This window comes from Argiope bruennichi, chromosome 7 (genome assembly GCF_947563725.1).
Source record: "Argiope bruennichi chromosome 7, qqArgBrue1.1, whole genome shotgun sequence".
NCBI classification, from domain to species: Eukaryota; Metazoa; Arthropoda; class Arachnida; order Araneae; family Araneidae; genus Argiope; species Argiope bruennichi.
In genome coordinates this window covers 44,742,742-44,764,728 of record NC_079157.1, presented here as the reverse complement: position 1 = coordinate 44,764,728, position 21,987 = coordinate 44,742,742, and the positions used below count along the sequence as shown (strand labels likewise).

The following is a 21,987-nucleotide window of genomic DNA, read 5'->3' as shown; positions in this document are numbered from 1 at the left end:
ATTTTTGAATCACAAGTTAACTTTCTGGATTGTGAAGCAGCAATTCTTTATGTAAGTAAATTTGTCTCAATTTTTAAAAGCAGTTTCCTAATAATTGATGATTTTCAGATAGGATTTAATTCTCTAGATAATGCATTCAACTCTTTTTTGTAGGGACATTTATCTGCACTTTTTAACTGAGCTTTTGTAACATCTTATTTGAAAATCAATAATGTCACAAAAAATCCTTTATATTAATACTGGGAAAAAAAGAAAACATGATTTTATTCAAAAAATAAATCGCTTCATTGCAAATATTTTTAGAAAAATAGTGGCACACATTGAAATTTTTGGTTTCATATGATTTCTTCCTCAGGAATTACTGGTTTACAAATTAAGAACACTTCTGAGCCTAAAAGGAAAGAGAGAATTATGAATAATTTATATCATGATAATAGCAGAATAATTTTTTAGAAAAATGAATTAAATATTGTTATGAATCTGTAGTGCTGCTTCCCAACACAATTAGTTCCATAATAGGAAAGACAGTTTTATGGTCTGCTCTATGGAATGCTAATTAGATGCAGATCAATGAATCCCCAAAGGATTTGGTGACAAAATAGATAATACTAGAATGTTTAGGAATTTTAGCAATAGAACCAATAGGAAGAGAATTGTATTAATCATTCAAGAACCTCCTGTGTCCTGCTTTAGAATTTATAAAAGGCCGACTGCTTAAACTGAAGTCAGTATATAGTGAATGTGTGTTAAGCCAATGACAAATTGGTTGGATCAGTCCAGCAAAGTGCAAGCATTCAATGGTGCTCAAGCAATGAATGGATTGAAAGCTAAGCCATGTGCTGATTTTTGAAGTAGCATGAAGTCGTGTGCTGAGTAGCCAGTCATATAGTAGTGAGTTGGTAGTTGGGAACAGCTAAAGCAAGGAAACACTGGAGAATAGCAGGCTTTTGTAGCGACCATAGTGTATAGCTTTGAGCATTCTCTCTTCCTACTGAGTACTGCCTAGCCACTTGTGTGCTATCATGACTGTTTACTACCAATTACTACTTGTGGGCTGTTGCTTATGGTAAGTGTTGCTTGGCTACATCTCGACTATATATTTGTCATCAGTGCATTCAAGTCTATGTGTTAATTTATGTTTATGTGTAGTTATTTGTTATTGCGACCTGCTGTCTGTGTCACCATACACCCATTACAACGAACCCAATGATTTTAGCAGAATTTCTATAATAATATGAAATTATTCATGCATATAAAATAATAAAAATTAACTTTGTAATAGCAGAAACAAATATAAAAGTGATAAATATTTAAATATTAAAACATTTTAATTGGAATGTGCCCTTTTATAAAAGTTTTTAATGAAAGGGCCAAAAAAAAAAAAAACAGTAAACATTAAGTTCTCATCAAACATGTTGCAAAACATAGTTAACTGAGAAATAATGATGTAATATAAGGTTTTACATATAAAGGAAAGATTTCTTACGTTTTTCCAGAATGCAGCAAATGGAAAGCTTCATTAATATCATCAAATTTAAGCTCATGAGTGACAAATTCATCAATCTTCAATTTTCCATTCAAATACTGATCAACCAGTTTTGGAACACTGTCCTTACTCTTCCAACCTAAAAGTATACAATTATTAATTAAAGTAACAAATTTATTACTTTCAGAAATAATTATTCATCTTGACAAGGCATTATTTATAAAAATTCTTTCATTGATTTGACTAATGGGCCAAGGATTAACATTAATACTTGACAATATAGTGCTTAGTGACCATTAGAGCAATACTAATGGAGGAAAACTGATTTCTTGCTTGTGTAGAATCTGTCATAACATGCTACGGTTTAGACTAATATTTAATTGCAATTTATATAATACTATATAAGGCAACAATTAAATAAATAAAAAACAATTGTTCAAAGCAGGGTTTGAAATTTTTTTTTTATTTTACACACAATGCAAAATTTCAGAAATATGACAAAAAAAAAAAATGCAAAATAAATCCAGTAAGAAATAAGCAAAAAAGATTTTTAAAACCTAAATGAAATAATAAATAAAAAAAAAAAATGCTTTACCACCAAATGCTGAACCCTTCCATACCCGACCAGTAACCAATTGGAAAGGACGAGTTGATATTTCTTGTCCACTTCCTGCCACTCCAATAATAACACTTTGGCCCCAACCTTTATGGCAAGATTCTAAAGCTGCTCTCTATAAATGAAAAGGGCAAGGGTCTTAAATAATCTATAGTGCATTTCAATCAAAAAATAATCTTAAAACAAACATAAATGTTGAATCATACAGCCTACAAAAGAGTGCAAATTTATATTAATTTGAAAGAATTTTAAATATTCATTGTTTTTTTAGGGAAGATATTTTTTTTAGATACTAAACCTCCAATAAATAAGATTTGAGTATTAAAAAAGATTGCAAGAATATTTAGTTAAAAATCCTAAAATGTAAACTGAAGTTATCAATAGCATGAATTAATTAATATCAAAAAATATTATAGCAAAACTTTCAAAGTAATTCCAGTTGCAAAATTAAGCCTTCATAGTTAGACAACTGATTATATATATTATACATTTATATAAACATATTCAGCATATATGTGGTCAAAAAGAATAAACTTCAACTTTGATTTATTTCACCACAAGAGTCGCAATTTACACAAAAGCGAAGCGATGATCAAATTGATGTCTATTTACATCAAAACATAGGAGCAAATTCAAAGAAATTCCCTTCCATTATTTTACTAAGAGATTTTATAAGGATTCCTTTGGCATATGTAGACTTAGGAAAAAAAAATCATAGGTATCTTCAAGAGAATGTCATAAGCATTATGGAGTTTTCTCCTTTAGTTTGGAGCTAGAGAAAATGAATAATTATCTGTTTTCTAGGGTGCTGGTCATAAATAATTAGATAAAAAAAGTGAGAATTGGAATAAGAGAACATATTATAATTAAGTTACCAGGGCTAATTTAAGATATAAATTCAGAAATTAATGAAGATTTAATTTAGATTTTAAAATATCATTACAAACACACACATATATGTTATGCAGGTAAAATTCTAAATTATGGAATTTCCAGAAACAAAAACAAAAAAAGCTTGAAAATCCAAAATATTATTTTATTCATTCAAAAGCCAATTACCATAGTGGAAACATTTCCAATGCATTCAAAAGTATAATCTAATCCTCCATCAGTCATCTCAATCAAAACTTCCTGAATTGGTTTTTGATGATCTTTAGGATTTACGAACTCTGTACATCCAAATTGCTTAGCTAAATTTAATAAAAAAAGGAGAAAGTATTTACATATAAATGTGAAATAATTATCTTAAATACAACACTGCTAATTAATAATAATGTTGAAACAAAATACAAATATGTATCACATATTAATTAACAATCTAAATTTATCTGCTTCATAATCTAATTGATACTGATCACTGGATCTTAAATTGTCCAATTCAAAAATATATTGCTTAAAAAAATTAAAAAGAAAAAGCAGACCTGGTAGCAGAACACAATGCATAAATAACATGACAAAAATTTAATAAACTTTATGACAAGATTATAAAAAAATAAAATTTATTTTGTTTTAAACAATAATACACAGAAAACTGCCTTTTACAAAGAACACTGTATGAAATAAAATATGGCATATTTTTCTAAAAACTCAAATTACCAAACAAATATATTCAAACATTTATATACAAAGTGACCATAAAATTATTTTTCTGCTTGCTGGCATCTGTAATAAAATTAATGAATAACATGACATCAAATTTCATATGCATTAGAGACTATGAAAAGCAAAGGGTTCAATTGCCAGAAAAAAAAAAATAAAGAAACATCGGAGCAACAGTTGCCAATGCAATATCTCGCATACAGGGAATATTAGCACAAAGAAAATATAGAACTTAAGCCCTGAGTTAATTAATCACTCATTGCAAGCTTCACATTATATATAATGCATTTCTGTGTGTGCATTTTTTTTTTATCTCTCTAACATTAAGAAAATTCCCATAATTATTTTTTTTTATTCATTGTGATTTATTTCCTCTTAGAAAATATAAAACTCTCTTCTATCAATGATATTTTTTTTAATTCACTTTCTCATGCTTTTAAGATTTAAAATCTGATTTCTTACTCTAGCCATTATTTTAATCACAGCTACCCCCCCCCCAAAAAAAAAGAGAAATATTTTATGGTCACTTTATATAATAACTCAATAGATATAAAAATATAAATGAAAATTTTTCTCATACCAATTTCAAATTTTTCGGGATTGATATCAACCCCTATTATCCTAGCAGCTCCCCGTTCTTGACATCCCATTGCAACTGCCAATCCAACAGTGCCAAGGCCCCAAATTGCAACATTTGAATTGGGTTCCACATTAGCTGTATTCAAAGCAGCGCCATAACCAGTTGGTATTCCACAACCCAAAAGGCAGATTTTATTTAATGGAGCATTAGGATCAACCTGCCAAAATATAATAAAAGAAATTAATAATTACTAAGGATAATTATGAATATGTAAACATAGAGATAATTTTAATTAACATTTTAAATAAATGGGGTTTTAAAAGTGAAAATAAAATAAAATTATTATATATTTTCAACAATCAAAACTTTGTTTTAGTTATACATACAATTTAATTTTCTGTTATTTAACATAATTTTAATCTTAAACATGCACAAATGTTTGAAATCAAAATTAAAATAATAATAAAAAAAATTTGACAAAAAAAATTTAAAACTTTTTAAAACACATGTTAATAATGGGAAAATATTCTTGAACGATTCATTCTAAATATAGATCACAAACAAAGTTTTATAAAATTTTCATGAAAAAATTTCACAAATAATAAAAATTTGAGCCCATTTATATTGTGTTATTTAAAAAACAAATGTGTTGAATTAAAGATAAAAGTCACATTTTTGCCTTATAAAAATAATTTATTCAACCTGATATAGAATAAATTAAGTTCTTCACATATTTATTAATTTGTTAATCAAAAGTAAAAAGGACTATATTAATTGAAAGCATAAAATAGCAACATGTAAAAATCACACCTAAAGAATGATGTAATCAAAAACTAATTATAATGTCCTTTCTTAACTTTCTCATCATTAATCTGATCATAATTAATAGGTTTGATTACATTGCCCAAGAAGCTCAAGACAATAATAGAAGTAAGTGACTGTAGAACTAATTGCCAAATATATTTAAATCTTTTCTTTTTTTCTTTACATTAAAAAAAATTATAAAAATAAATAAGTTAATTATACAAAAACTTCTGGTTTCTTCAAAATCATGAAGAAATTAATTATGATTGTAATGCATTGGGGAAGATATATTCTATTAATGACATATAATTATCCCTAGATTGAGAAGAAATATTTCACAAGCTAATAATACACTTTCTTAAAATTTATTATAGTGAATTTCAATCTAAAAACAATTAGAATTCGTATCAATCTAATTTCTAGGAGGGATAATCATTGTTATGGAGCACTAACCTTTACAACAGATATTTCAGCTACTACAGTGTATTCAGAAAATGTGCTAGTTCCCATAAAATGATATACAGTTTTTCCTTTACAAGTAAATCGACTTGTACCATCAGGCATAACACCTTTTCCTTGTGTTGCTCTACAAATAGTAAAAGATACAAATACAAAACGGAAAATTGCAATAAAAGGAAATAACTGATTTAAAAAATGTTTAATAAAATATTGACATTACAAAAAAGTTAAGAAACATTTTTATCTTTCATTACAAGTGAAAGTTCTGCTAATTTTGAAAATTCCTAATACCATAAGATTAAATAATACAAAATATTAAATAATATTTTTACTTATAATGATTATAAAATTTTTATAATAATAAATATTTTATAGGTCAGTCTGCTTTCTTTTATACAGACTTTTCATTTTTATGTATTAAAAACAATAAAAGTGTATCCAGGAAACTGCATCTCCTGGATAATCGATAGAGCTGCAATTGCAATGCATTGCATCAGTGAACAATAATTATAAAATATAAATCCATGGTGTAAATCTAGCATTTTTATTAGATCTATCATATTACAATATATTTTGCATGCCTTTTTTCAGACGAACCGTAAACCAAAATTTGGTACAGAAATTAAAAGCATAATCACAAGTCAAATAGTGAATCTCATTAACTTAAGTCAATGCATTTATGAATTACTGCATTTACAATAGTCAAACAATAGATTAATGGATGATCAACCCTTTAACAAATTTAGTTCAAAATTTGGTAAAAATCTACATTTTCGATGCTAAACCTATGAACTAAATTTTATCTATCTAGTATTTTGCATTTTGTAGTTATCTGTGCACTTATACTCGAACTATCAGACATTCTCTGCATGGAGTTTGTTCAAAATTTTATAGAAATCCAAATCCTAAAACAATTTTATCCATTTAATTCAAAACGTTTTTGACTTATATCCACAGACCTAGACATAATACCAAAGAGATGGTTTTCAAACTTAGAAAGATCTAAAACATGAAGATTTGTCAAAATCTGAATTTAAAATTTTGTGTTGATCATAGCAGTTTTACTAAACTTCATATACAAGAAAGTAAACGCAATATACAAAGTTAATTTTCATGAGAACTTTTACAGATTTCTGTATGAAATATGAATAGAAAACTTATTATTTAATCAAAAAGATATAACTCCACAAGTTTGAAACTATTTCTGTAGACCAAAATGAATGAAATTTCAACCATATATTCTTTAGAAATTTCTAACTTACGAAATTTAAGCAGATTTGGTTGCACAATTTGTTCATTTATTTTTTACCTTGCATCATTACTTTTACTTTCTGCATTAACTAAGATGATTTTATTTTGAATTTATAAATACCACTGAAACCAACCAATGCCATCAATTTTAAAATAGTTTTATGAAATCAATTATGTAAATGGAATTTAACAATCAGTGATAATAGATTAGAATACAAAACCATGCCATTTTCATTCAAATATTAATAATTAATAAAACTTTAATTGCAGTTAAATATTATAAGTATTAAGTTAAATATTATAAGTAATTTTTTAAAAATAATCTTTTAAACAGTCAAACGATTTTGAATAACAAACTTTTATGATTATCAGCTCAATAGGCAAACAAATGTTCTTAGCCTAATTTTTAATAACTTACAAACTAAAAGCACTGACTAATCCGACTTTATCAAAATATATGTTTATTATGATAAGGATTGACAAAAAACAAGGAATTATTATATAATAAGTAAAACAATTACCGAATTTTTGAGCACAAATTGGTTTTGGAACTTTTGCAGAATTTACAATCACCACACTGTGGAATATAGAGTGGTACAACATTGTCACCTAAAATACAATACTTTAAATATCATATATCAGAAATTATATATGAATCCTTGGAACAAAACATAGAACAAAAACATAGAACTTGAACAAACATTAATTAATAAAAGTCTTCTAGAAAATAGAAATAAAATATGACTTATAGAATAATGCAAAAACTAAAGTTTCAACATAAATTGATTTCAGCTTATTTAACAGTATTTGAAATTGAAAATATATATCAAATCAACTAACTAACTTTGAAGCTTAGCACAAAGCAAAATATAAACATTCTTAAAAATACATTTAATAAAATTAACAAAATGAAAGGAAAAAACTCACAATAATTTTTGCCAATATCTTAATATAATATATAAAATTTAGAATTCTTTTTTTTAAAGCCAAGAAGCAAAGATATTAGAACTTTAATTATCCAAATTGCATTAAGAAACAAAAAAACAAAAAAAAAAAAACTGAATATTCCAAAGAAAAAAGGAATAAAGAAAGCAAAGCAACTGACATTAACAAGCTCAACTTAAGCAGTTACATATTTATACAATATACAAGCCCACAAAATGCGAGCAACATTAGTACTGTAGTTATTAATTTAATATGTTATAAGCAAATATTTTTTTAAATAACATCAAAAATATATTCCCAGTAAAATATCTCACCAGGTTTTACAGAAGTGACTCCTTCACCAACACTTTCAACTATACCTCCTCCCTCATGGCCAAGAATGCATGGAAAGATACCTTCAGGATCCAAACCATCTAATGTATAAGCATCAGTATGACAAACAGCTGTAGCAAGAATCTGAAAATGCAATTATTTTACTTTAATTTGAAACAAATGAAAGGAAAAAAATTAAAAATCTTGAATAACAAGAAATAAATTCTTTACATGTTTAAAATTATTACCATTCTTTACAAAGAAAAGTTTGGGTACAAGTTTACATTATGATTGTATAAAAAAATATTCATCACTAATAAGACTTGTTAATTCTTGCTTAGTCCCCATTTTTATAAGGGCAACTAAACAGAAAAGTTCATCCAAATACAATTTAGATATTAACTGATTATAATTTTGATAAAATGTGTAAATTAATGAATGATTTGGAACATTTTTTCTATCATATACACAAATATGTAATTTACTTGCCAAATGAGTTTTAATATCATATAAGTACAGAAAATGATTCTTAATAGTACATCTTTGTAACATGCAATAAATGAATTGATTTCAGCTAAAAGACCAAGTATCAGTATAATAAAAATTAAAAATCTTCATTAAAATGTGTATGATTAGATTATGAAACCAATTTATCACTTCTGGATAATTTTAATTTGTTGAAGGTGATATGAAGTAAATAAGATTAATGCATTTCAAGGGTTATTTGTAGACCCCAGTCTTTGTTGTGTTAGATGAGTTTTTTTTCTGTTTGTTAATTTGAAACCATATTATTTTATTTCCATTCAAAACTTGCTAGTTATCGTTCATATGGCTAGTTCATTTGTGTATAGCAAAATGTAAACATATCCTATTCTATCTCTCATTATAATAACAGTTAGCATATATCATACAATGCAAAATAGTGAATACATTTTCCTTCACTTTCAATTCATTTAATGAAAAAATATATACAAGATAAGTAGAACATGAAGTTTATCTCAATAAAAATTTCATTCTAGGAAAAAACATAAATAACCATTTTAAATCATAAATTATGTATTTTATTTAAATTCTCAAAATTTCATAGGGTTTCTAATACATGAAAAATACAATTCAAACTAGATATAATATAAACTAACTTTAAGAAGTAAATACTAAAATAATAATAAAAAAAGATGTTTAAAAAAACAGCAGTCAATGTTACATTTTTTGGAAATTTAAGTAATTTTATTTAAAGTATTTAGAATTAAAATTACAGCAGCCATAAATAACATCTGAATAGTATGTAGTCATTAAACCCCTACATAAAAATATAAAAAAATTATTTGTAAGAAGACTAGAAAGAGTTAAAAGTTTTTCACAAATCAAGTAGAGGATTGTATTTAAATTTTAAAGCATTTAAAAATCGAGTTTCAATGATATATCTCTTGTACTAACTATACATAAAAATATATTTGATTTTAACAGTTTTTAAATGAGATATCATAATTTTAAATTACAGCTTTAAAGATTTTTAATATAAAATGTAACTTTGACACTATTGTTTCTTGGTAAAGCATATTTTTTAATTCCAATAATATAACAAAATCAAGGGAAATAAAACTCTATATAAAAATTGAGTTATAAATAATAATTTAATGGATTGAAAAAAGAATATTCTATCCAAACTTAATTTATATTATAATATATAAGTAATGATATTTTAAAATCTAATTTCATTTCTAATTAATTTCTAAAGTTTTGTCTTAATTTAGCCCATATTAATTTCATTCTAAAATATTCTGTTATTTCCTGATTTTTTTATTTCATTAATTCTACACAAGCTCTATAAAATTGCTTAAATCAGCAGCTCTCGCACTCCGAGTGAAGGGATAAAAATATGTCATTCTAAGCAAATTCTTTTAAAAGGTATCTAAATTCCCTTTCCAAAATCAACACATATCAAGAAATCCCTATCAGAATCTCATAGTATATAATCACAGGGGAAAAACATTCTCCACTCTTGTTTTGCGCTGTAGTTGACGTACCTTGTCGCTTCGTACTTGTACATAAATTATGCCTAATGGGATAAAATAAAAACCAAGTTTAAATTTCAACGTATCTTCCATCTCTTTGGCCATGAAACTACTAAACAATACATGTTTCGCATAAATGCATGTAATGATATCTCTAAAATATAATTTAAATCTTAACTTCTCAATTTTTCTCTTAATTTAACCTATATTAACTTTATGCTTCAATGTTATCTTATTTCCTGATCCAATTCCACCTTTTTAATCTAATTAATGTTACATAATATCTAAAATTGCTGAAATTGAAAAGTTCTCACACTCCGGTGGAAGGGATAAATAATCTGTCAAGCTAAGCAAATTCTTAGATAAGATCTGGATTTCCCTTGCCTAAATTGACACATATAAAGAAATCCCTATCAGAATCTCATAGTATACAATGACCACAGGAAACTATTTTGTTCACTGTACGCTCTTTTCTTTTCTGCTCGTGTATCACTGATGAACGGACATCAATTTTGTCTGCGCTTCATATACATAAATTATGCCTCCTGGGATGGGATAAAACAAAATTTATAAATTCATTGTGTTTTCTCTCTCTCTCTCTTTGGCCACGACTCTGCTTCAAAAATATAATGTGCTTATATATATTATATATATATATGCAAAAACACACAAAAAAACTTTATTTGTCTTACCTTAATTCTTACTTCTCCAGCTTTTGGAGGAGCTACTTCAATGGTTTCAAGAGACAAAGGCTTCTTCGGCTCCCAAGCAACAGCAGCTTTGCATTGAATAGGCTATTAAACAAGAATAATTTACATTTAAACCAAACCTAGAATAAACTTTATAAACAAACACTGATTTATTCCAATTCAAAACTCCTAATAATTCATTTAAGCACCATAATGAGCTAATCCTACACCTAATGTAGAACTGCTACAGTTGTGTTCCACACCCCCAAACTATATGTTTCTAATTTTGTTAATTTTTCATCCCTTCTATGATTCCTTTCTCCCAAAAAAACTATACTAATGTATTTTTTACACAAATTTAATAAATTTTGAAAGAAGGTTTAGTAAGCATAATGCATTTTTGAAAAATAATAATGAACTATACTGATAGAAAAGTTTGTACACTACAAAAAAAATATATCGTTTCAATAAACAGATGACTATTATTTAAAATTTATTTTTTTATTTTAATCCATAATTTTTAATCAACTACAAAAAGCTAATTTTTTTTTTTTTTCATTTTTGCATTTAAGAATATACCAACTAAACACTTATATTTTTAAGGATATCTTCACCAGGATCCTTGGTACAGCAAATCTTGCTAGACCTTCATATGGTTCTGTTCACTCATTATTTCTGCAGGCACCAATCCTTACTTCCAAATTAATACAAAATTTTCATCAATGAATAAAATATCAACCGATATGATTTTTTTTATCAACCGATATGATTTTTTTTATCAACTTCTTAAAAAACATATTCTGTTTTTACCAGAACACACTGTTAGACTAAAATTACTTTGCTAAACATGCTGTAACAAATTATTTATTTGATCTATTTTAATAATAAGACAGCAAAAAAAAAAAAAAAAAAAAAAAAAAAAATTAAAGATGGCTGCTCACCAAGATAAAAAATAGTATACAAAGAAGATTTGCATATACTTTCACATGAAAAAAAGAATGTAATTTTTATTTCAAGCAATACTTTCTTAAATATATGATTTCTTCAACTCAACAAAATAATTATTTCGGAAATTGGAAGTAAAGACTGAACGTGTGAGAGTTTTCTATGGGCTAACAGGTTGATGCTACATTTAGTAAGTTTAATACAAAACTACACCATCTATGTTAATTTTTTATATATCATGTATTAGAATGGAATGTATCAATGTATTAATATTATAAGTATTTGAAAAACAAACAGTTCTATTCTATAAAATAATTGTAACTTTGTACATATTAGTTCTATGAAGAAATATAAAGTTATAATAGTTGAGTATCATCAACCCTCTATTTTTCAAATATACAGATTACTTAATATTAAGAACTATGTTTATGAAAATTGATGATGAATATTAGGCAAAGAATTTCAGCTCAACATATCTGTCCATAAAAATATGAAACAAATGCACAAATATTACATCTTTATGGCAACCTTTTAGATTAATGGTAAAAGTCATACTCATATAATTCTCATAACAGGCAACTCATATATTACATTAATACATCTTTAAATATAAAGATGCAATAATACAAAATGTCCAGGAAAACATTTATAAAATGGAACAATAAGCAAATGATGAAAGCTCTTCCAGCTATTCTTACAATCGATTATTAAGCGAGGTCAAAAATAACTACTACATCTTTTTTGTTAGTTAAAAATATTGCCAGCAATTACAGCTCTGACAATAAAAGCCCCAAATAAGAAATTGTTAGAAAACATACAATTAAGAACTCAAAATAGTTATTATTCTGCTATGTTATAAAATATAAAAATTACAGCTGATATTCTACAAATTAACTAACAATAAAGATGCATATTCATATATGATGATCTGTGACATTTTTGCAAAATCCTATTCGATTTTGATAAAATATCTCAATTTTTTCAAAGTGGTTTACCTTGAAGAAATTGTATTTTTCAAGACTAAGCTAAATAATGGCAAAGTCATAATCTTTCTGTCAGCAAGGATATGGGTTTTCAATTATATTTGCTAGTAAGTGCAATAAAGTATTACATAAAATTACTTCCAAATAAATCATACAAAACATAAAGAACAGCCACAAAATTTAAGCAAAATTTTTAAATGTCAATTTGTATCAACTTTATTCTCTGCAAAAATAGGGTAATGATGATTCTGTTGGACACAGTCTTTCATTCAGTACTTTTTCATTGGAAATCACATTATTATGATTTGATGAACAATCTTCCAATGACTGAAAACTTCTTAATTTGGAACACAATTACTCATGACATTTAATACTCAACATAAATAAGTACAGTAACAACAAAAAAAAAAAGAAGATATTTCCATGTTACAGCAGCCCATGGATTTACTTTGATCGTAGGATTATATCAAAATCATAAATTCCATTATAAATAATATAACCATTCAATGAATATATCTTGGTTCCTTAGCAATTGAATTTGGGAACAGCTATAACAAGGACATACTTGAAAATTATAAACTAAGTGAAAATTATCCATCTCTTAACAGATATTCTGGTTATAGCAATTCCCTTTTTACATGATTAATTTCTATGCAACACATATAAATCAGATTTTCATATCCTGATGCATCATTTATATTTCATATCTGGTTCTGTGATTTGATAATGATGGTTCAATACATATAAAATTTTGGTTAAAAGAACATCTAGGAATCTAACAACTGTAAAATCATTTATCAAGATCAATGCTATCAACTATCAAGATAAATTTTTAGCACTTTCAGAGAAAAAATTGTGGTATCCTTAAAATACGACAGCTATTGTTAACAAATCAGTACAATTATATCTGTACACAAAACTTTAAAGTGGTTTTGTAGGTATTCAACAATTTATTTCACAACATTCATTCGAACTATTAATGATTTTTACACCCAATTTCATTTAATTTTAAGTTTCCCCTGAGAAATAAATAATTATTCCTATGAAAACGTAAGAAATGAATTTAAATAATTATCATCTCAGTTGTACTGCAATTTAACTATTTTTAAGAAACAAAATGAGGATAATCAAGAAAAACAAAATGATGATTTAATATAAGCTAAAATAAGAGGATTATTCATAATTACCAAGCATTTAATATAATTAAAGATCCTTAGATTTTTCCGATTCCTCAGACGAATATCATCTTAAAATGCCGGGAAACTGAACTATAACCTCTGATTACATATTTTGCAACATTCTGGATAAAATGCTTATTGAAATTCAGAAATATACTTAATTTTATTATAAAGAAAAATTTTAAAGAAATCTTGGTATAAATTACCTTTCCTTCCATGATAATGATTATTTTAAGGAAATTATTTAAACGAATCACAACAAGCCGACAAACATATAACGAAAAAAAAAAAAGAGAGAGAGGAGGGGCTGAAAGAACGACGTAAACAACTTTGTGTTGAGAAGTTCCAAGACCAGACACATAGCTGCTTGGAAAAAAAAAAAAAAAAAAACTGTAGTTTCAACCCTCCCTCCCCCCCAAAAAAGCCAGATTTCTCTCTCTTTCTCTTTTTTATTTATTTATTTTTTTAAGCTTTTAAATAGTACTTGGCAATGCATTCTTATTCTTCCAATCTCATTCTTATTCGTAAAAGGGGCAAATCAAGAAATTGTCAGGATCTCAAGTAGCATACAGTTTTGCATACTATGGGAAATTTGGTAAGACAGTATTGTTTTAGAATATTGAAATAGGGTAAAATATAAAAAGAATGTTATGCTTATTAATATTCGGTTTCAATACTGCAGGTCGTAATTTCCATATTTAATTAATTTAAACTAATACGTTATACAATTATTATTATTAATTTCTGAGATCTCGGACGCATTTTCTAAATTGTCAGTTTTCACTATATTTTTTTCTTCGGACTAGCGGAATGGTCTCCAGGGTCACTTGAGTAGCGGAAATTTAACTTCCACAACCCTGCATTTATTTTATTCTGTAGTATTTTTCAATGCATTTTTCATTGTTTTTATTTTCGTGCAGAGGTCTTTATTCTAATAAAGTGTAATGTGGTACAACTGAGTTTACATTGCGAACTTATTCATTGGACAACATCACCAACGTGCACGATTTTACCCTATTGGCATCTATACTTTTGACAATGTCCTTTTCCATAGATGGGAGCAGAGTGTGCAATTTCATTCTGTATAAATAATAATAATAATAAAAGAGTAGCTATCGTTTATGAATTCCAAAGTTTGGAATCCCCTGAAGAGTATTTATCGTATGTAAAATTCCTCAATAACATTTCTGAATCTTTGTGATAATGTCTGCGTTTACATAACTTTGGAAAAACGTCGTTCCCTTAAATTTTTTTTTCAAGCTGTGAATAAATTAAATTAAGAGGACAATTTATAGCTAAATGTATAAATACACAATAATGCTTTGCGTATAGCACTATTCCAATTACCATCTTGTCAAATTTACTCATCCACTTCATCTTACATTGATACTTTACCAGAAATAAATCCCTTGCATAAAATTCACTTATTTATTTCATCTAAAATTCACTTATATTTTGATCTAACGTTTGCATCCGTTAACAAACCTTTTCTAGAAGTAATACAGAGTGGCAAGACATTTAATTTTCGAACTGATAGCTGATTTTAAATGTTTTTTAAAACTGGTAATAGATTATTTTGTTCAAAATCGTGCTTATAGCGCTGTGATTGTTTATCAAACTCCTAATTGAAATCTCTGAATCTCTTTCTGAACTTTTGAATATAAAAACATACCTGAGTGAATAGTAGTTTAATTTACTTTCTATTAAATTGAAATTAAGCGTATAAAATAATTCCACTTTTCTACAAATTAAATCCCAGTAACACAAATCACCATTTTAAAAATTCTGAGAGTTATAAGAAGATAAGAACAGTTCTGATGAAATATGAAATACAGCACTATATTGAGATGAGATTGCTCGACTGATAGGCAAATCAGTAAAATTGTTAAATTTATCGATAAAGTTCAAGTACATTACAAAAAAAGGGTACACTTGAAAAAGTAATTGTGAGAAGAATCACTCCAAAATTAAATTGATATATAAGCATAGGCTTAATAATCAAAATAAACATATTTCAATTTAAATATTTTTATAACAAATTTTCATTAAAAAAATGCATGTCTTGTAACATGAAAATCTAAAAAATACGTGATATCTTACGTGATTAAAAAAATCCCAAACTATTATTTTGCAGAGAAAAAAAAATAATTTGTTTAAAAGATGCATAATATTTGTAAATAATGTCATACGAGGTTTCGTGCGCTTGCAATGAATAGATTGCATATAAAATTCCTCTATAATACTTGAAACTTATCTGCGATAATGTCTGCGTTTATACATCTCTGAAAGAAAAAAAAAAAAAGCGTCATTCCCTTACATAAGTATCAAAACAATTTTTAACAGAAAATAATTTAAATTAAAAAGGCAATTCATAATTAAATGTCCTTTGCGTATAGGGATACCCCATTTACCGCCTAAGCAAATTTACTCATCCACTTCATTTTGCACGAATACTATACATAAAATTCACAACTTTATTTCATTCAAAACTTTTTGCGTTTCTAAAGGTATAGTTTAAAGTTTACTTTGATCTATTCGGAGGGCCCATCTACAAACAGTTATCAATCAGCTTATATCAATCAAAATAAATGAAAGTTCGGAATTTATGATATGCTCATTGGGTTTCGTTCAAAACTTCAGGGCTAAAAGTCGTAAGTTCCTATTATTAAGAAAGGGGGCGCTGTGATCGTTCATCAAATTGAAAAGGTGAATTTTCATTGCTGCGGTTAGTTTCCCGTAAAAGGACAATTTGTCAAAAAGAAAGTTTCCGAATCTCACAATGCTATAGAACAAAGTAATTTCCAATATAAAAAAAATCAGATGGCTATTTGACATTAATCATTATGCATTTTATCAAGTTTTCATTTCGGAAAACTATTTTGTCGCAAACTTTCCATTCTCCCCGCTGACGCTCAAAATTTCTAATAATGAAAGTAATTTTTTTCGCTCACTCCACGGAATTCAGTCATTACAAGCTTATATTATTTAATAAATACTACTGAAGGCCCTGGCGGGCGGCCAATGAACTGCGACAAACATCTGGTAATATGGATGAAAGTTGCATGATCAAAAATTATTAATTCATAGCAGTATTTGTTGGTATTGTACTTTATTACTAAACCGTATTTGCATTTAGTAATTCCTCATTAGGATGTAATGGAACGAATATTTATACATTTTGTATTGGAATATTTGGGAGGATTCGTGTGGCGGAGGAATGACGTTACGTTTTCCCAATACACTAATTCAAGGTTTGGAAAGAAAAATAAAGCCGAATCAAAGATATTTTATGACAAAATTTTAAAAATATTATCCAAAACTTAAATTTTTGAAAATATTAATTGTATTGTTGACGGGTATAAAAATAAAACAATCAATGCTGATTCGGCAATGATGGAGCCTGCGATTTTTGAATCTAAAGCGCTTACGGGAAGCAACATTAAGATATATAAAATACGTTCATCTTAAATTTCAATAAAATTTCAATAATAGTTAAGTTGGTTAAAAAATCAATGAAAATAAAATTTTATCCATAAAGTTGACAATTGATCTCAAGTAATTGAATTTCTTCATGATGAATGAGACATTTTGAGAAGAAGGGAGCTAGACATCATTGGTTATTTGATTAAAAATTGCTATTTTATTATTGTACGCTTCAGTGAACAACAGATTGTATCAAGAGAATAAAACTAAGGGAAGGATTGCATTGAAAACCAATTAGAACAACACCAAAGTGTCGCTTGTCTGTATCGAAATACTGAAAACTGTGGCAAGTAAAGTATCACATTCAGAAGATTAACCCTTCAAGTGCTTATCCCGCATTTCAGCGGGTTGGCAATCAGTACATTTTCTATTGCATCCCACGTTTTTCGCAGTTTGGAGTGTTTATTTTTACAATTACAGATTTTAATTATATCATTATTATCGTGTAACATATAATATCAGTTCACTTTGAATATATAAAAAAATAGAACTTATTCGCAAACAACGCATCTAAATAGTGATTTTAAAAAATGACGCAATTAGAGAGTTAATTTTGATACAAATCAGGAAAACATTAGCATCCTGTCAACTATAATTGTTCAGGCCTCCATCTGTTTCCGCACAATCAAGAATCATAAGGAAAATGATGAATTATAATATAAACATGATTGGTTTTCTCTGTGCCTTCCGAATGGGCTTCCGATTTAACTATGTAAAAGAACTTGGAGCATAAAATGTTTCCCAAGTTTTTTTTTTAATGTTTAATCAAAATTTTCACTATCAGTTTTATATAATTTCATCAAAAAATAAGACACTTAAAACATTTTAATCTAAATTTCAGTTTTCACAATTTATATTAATTTTAAAGTCCATAAAAAAAAGCGTGCAGTTAGGGATTCTGTTAGTAACTGATTTTACAATTTCTTTTTTTTTTCTTCTTTTATTTGTTATAATGTAATTTTCTGAATCATATTCATAGACTGTAATCCAAATGGAATAACTATTGCCAGCGCCTATTGGTGCCGGACTATAATATTGCCGCCAGAGGCGGTCAACACTCAGTTAAACGAAACCCTCAACCGCATCGCTGGAAGATGTTTAATAATGAGAAGTACTTATAGTGTCAAATTTTGTTTTAAATAATATAGTGGTAGAATTATAAATACTTATTTCAGAGTAAATTAAATGTAATATATCTCATATGCTTGAATTTAAAATATTTAGAATGCTTTTTTTTTTTTTGTAGAACTATGATCTATGACTTGAACTGATCATTCATGAACAGTATCTTGTGAATAAACTGTTCAATAAATAGAGAGAGATAAAATATTATTGCTAATTTTACGTTATATTTCTTAAATTTGTCTAAAACACAAATTTTAATCTTCATGTTTCAGAATATTATTAAAGGTTTTTAAAAATGTATATAAACATTGTAGAATAATATCCAAATCATCAGATTTATACGACAAAAAATAACAGGCCATTCATCTATTCTACCAATTAAGGAAGTGTGTCAGAGCGCCCTCTATAACCATAGGAAAAAGCAAAAGGAACCTGATTATTACATCTCAGAAAATAAAATAACCTACCAAATAAGCAATAAAATTATCTAAAACTAATCATTATTATAAAAGAAATTTATGCGTGAATAATCGTGTTGGAATACAATTGTTGTTGTGTAGAGAAGAGAAATGTAACTGCCGATAGGTGGCGACGTTGTGGATGTCAGCGCATCTTGCTGTCTCATACTGTGATCAGCGAGCTTGCTAATGAAACCAGAACTTGGTGCGTACATGAACATTTTATGTATACACTATTTCTGTCGTCCATTGTCAATAAACGCTCTTGTCTGAAACCCTTTATTAGTCTTATTTGACCAAGTACCCAACATCGGGTAGACGCAAGCCCCATTAGAAGTTTGAACTTGATTTTATGTTTATTAGTTTTTCAAACAATTGTATTCCAAGTCCATTGATGTGAGATTTTATTAAAGTTTTTGCATTTATTTACGGCTTGGTAACAGTTTATTAATGGGTTGATGGAGTTTTAGTGTTCCTTGTTACAAAAGCTGTCAACTCTATTTGTAATAATTTATCACAAAATGATTTTCAAGCAAAGAAATATAATAGGAAAAGAACCATTGTATGCTCTAGTGTTTAAAGGTTCAATAATTATCGTGGATTTAGTAAGAGAAGATACTTTCATTGTTGATATTTGCATAAAATTTTAAAATCATATTTACATGAACTGCAATACAAAACAAAACTGAATTGAATTACTTTATGTTGAGTTGTTACTGGTATGACACATATATAATGTCCCACCTTGCAATATTATGGGATATCTGAAATTGCAACAAAAGGCATAAATGGAGCCTACTGGGAATTTTAACACGTCAACTAGTTTTAGTGACAACATCAGGAGTTTTTTTTTGGTTATAAAAACGTTATTTTCATTGGAATCTTTATCTGAAATAATTGGAGTTAAAGGAAGTTGAGTGTTTGTATTTTTATTCTTTTTCTGAGAAAATTTATTTTTAAGAATCTGGTAATTTTTCATAACTACTGATTTCTCAATTGTTTCCCTGTTGGCTGTTCCTACTCTGACAACTCTTGAAATGTCTATCTGCTCTAGGGGGGACATCAGTTTCAATTCCTAATGGCCAGTGAAGTCGTTTCCCATTCTTTTCAAGAAGAATTACATCTCCAGCATTCAAAAATTTCTGTATGCTGTGACCTTTATGTTTTTACATTTCTAAGTATTCATTGCGAAATCTTAAATCATACCGTAGTTTTTGTATGAAACATTGTCTTCTATTTAGGCTTTTATCGTCAAATCAGTTATATCACTGCTACGAATGCAGTGCAAGAAACAAGCAGGCATTAATGGCCTTAAAAAGTTTGAATTATCTTCAATATATGTGAAAGGCTCAGCAGGCTTGGCTTAAAATTGTTTACAAGCAATACAACGAGAGTTTACTTGTTTTGATATTTTATTGATAGAAATGATCCAGTAACTTTCACTCAATCGAAAATGAGAATCTACAATTAACTGTTTAATCAGGCGACGAATAATTTCATGGTTAGCGAGCAAAAAAACTGGGCATTTAAAATTCTCATCTTCGTCACCCAGTATGAGCTTCATTCTAACTTTAATAACGTTGGCATCATAGTTGAATGTTTGCATATTTTTCAATGCATTCATCTTGCTTCCTGCAAAACCTTCCTTTTCTTTTGAATTAGCTTTAGCAGTTTTCAGCTGATTGAACTTCTTCATGGATAAGTTCGGTTCCTTTAATTCTTTCTTAAGGCGAAAGTTTTTAATGAAATGGAGTATCTAAGCAAGCCTTTTTAAAATCTTCGTTTGTTTTGAGAAATAAAATAAATTGTCAGTAAAGTGAACAGATCCATGCTCCACATTATTGGTTATTTTCTTTTTCTCCGATTCAACTAAATTTTGACAATTTGTTTCTCATTCAAATGATAGTATTCTTGTGACTTCCATAACCCTTCTGAACCTTCCCACCCACTGCTCTTCAGTAAAATCTTAGCATCACAACCTCTTAAAGGAAGGTCTGCAGGATTCATATGACCTGGCTCGAAATGCCGGTTACTAGAATTGCTTTCTTATTTCAGCGACCCTGTTTCTTACAAATGTATTCGAAGACTTTTGATCCACGTTAAGACAAAGAGCGAATCAGTCGAAAAGTACTATACTTCATTAAATCTGAAGTCCATCTGCCACCTGGCATTGTAAGAGGGATAAAATGAGAGCGTCCAATAGTTCTAATCGAGGAGTTGTTATTTCCTCTGTTGGTATCATGTAAAAAAAAAAACCATACTGCAAAAGAGATTTTACTGGCATTACTGAAATAGTGAGATTTATCTGATAATATTTAAAAAGATATGAAATGAATCCTCATGAAATTTTGCTATTTTTTCAGCAACTATTGTACCAGGCCAAAATGCATTACATATCTCTAGTGGAAGCATATCATCACAATATAGTACTTTTATTTTCTATGCTTTTTGAAGAATGATCTTTGGAATCAGAGTAATCGGACTGGTGAAACCTATTCGGTTATATAACAATGTTCGTTTAGTAATATTTTCTTCTGAAATTTTAACAACACGGTTAGAAGAAAGTTCATCGTTTTCATTATCTATAGAAAGTCAAACTATTGGAATCAATTTCTTGCGTGTTTCTTCTGCAATTGTTTCAGAAGTAATCTAGACATTAGTTCCTTAGCTTCAGAAATAAATGTGGCTGTCTCTTCCTTAATTTTAAAACTGGTTATGTAGTTATCTGCAAAAAATATTTTTGAAACTGAAGAGCTGTTTCCTCTTTCCCACATAGAATATTCTCTAAATGATAAGCTACATTTGCCTCAACGAAAATTCGGGTAGGAGTTAAAAATTGAGCAGGGATTAACTTAACTTAAGTTGTAAGAATTAATGAAAAATTTTTGTAGTTTATCTTCCTAAGGTGCCCAATAAGATACCATAAGATAGCATTCCAGCAATGCTTGCGACAATGAAAGACCAGCTAAGCTCATAGATCTTCCATAAGGTCAAGGTACCTTGAATACGATCGTTTTTTATCATTGTAAATTTCAAATGACAACTGCAGTGTTTCAGAA

General features: G+C 27.8%; 1 protein-coding gene across 1 annotated transcript; it reads right to left on the bottom strand.

Moving 5' to 3' along the window:
* Positions 1-237: 237 nt before the first annotated feature.
* Positions 238-14,194, bottom strand: LOC129976493 (alcohol dehydrogenase class-3-like). Its single transcript, XM_056090100.1, has 10 exons — positions 14,069-14,194; positions 10,760-10,861; positions 8,055-8,196; positions 7,317-7,404; positions 5,539-5,671; positions 4,282-4,498; positions 3,162-3,292; positions 2,082-2,217; positions 1,487-1,625; positions 238-391 (listed from the first exon to the last, which is right to left on the bottom strand). The coding sequence occupies exons 1-10, from the start codon at positions 14,078-14,080 to the stop codon at positions 367-369; spliced, it is 1,125 nt and encodes a 374-aa protein (XP_055946075.1). The 5' UTR covers positions 14,081-14,194; the 3' UTR covers positions 238-366.
* Positions 14,195-21,987: the final 7,793 nt, after the last annotated feature.

Excerpts from the sequence above, each read along its gene's own strand:
- LOC129976493 (XM_056090100.1), bottom strand. Across the intron at positions 5,672-7,316 it reads AATTTGTGCTCAAAAATTCG|AGCAACACAAGGAAAAGGTG; the intron begins GTAATTGTTTTA and ends TACTATTTGTAG. Across the intron at positions 1,626-2,081 it reads GAAGGGTTCAGCATTTGGTG|GTTGGAAGAGTAAGGACAGT; the intron begins GTAAAGCATTTT and ends GTATACTTTTAG.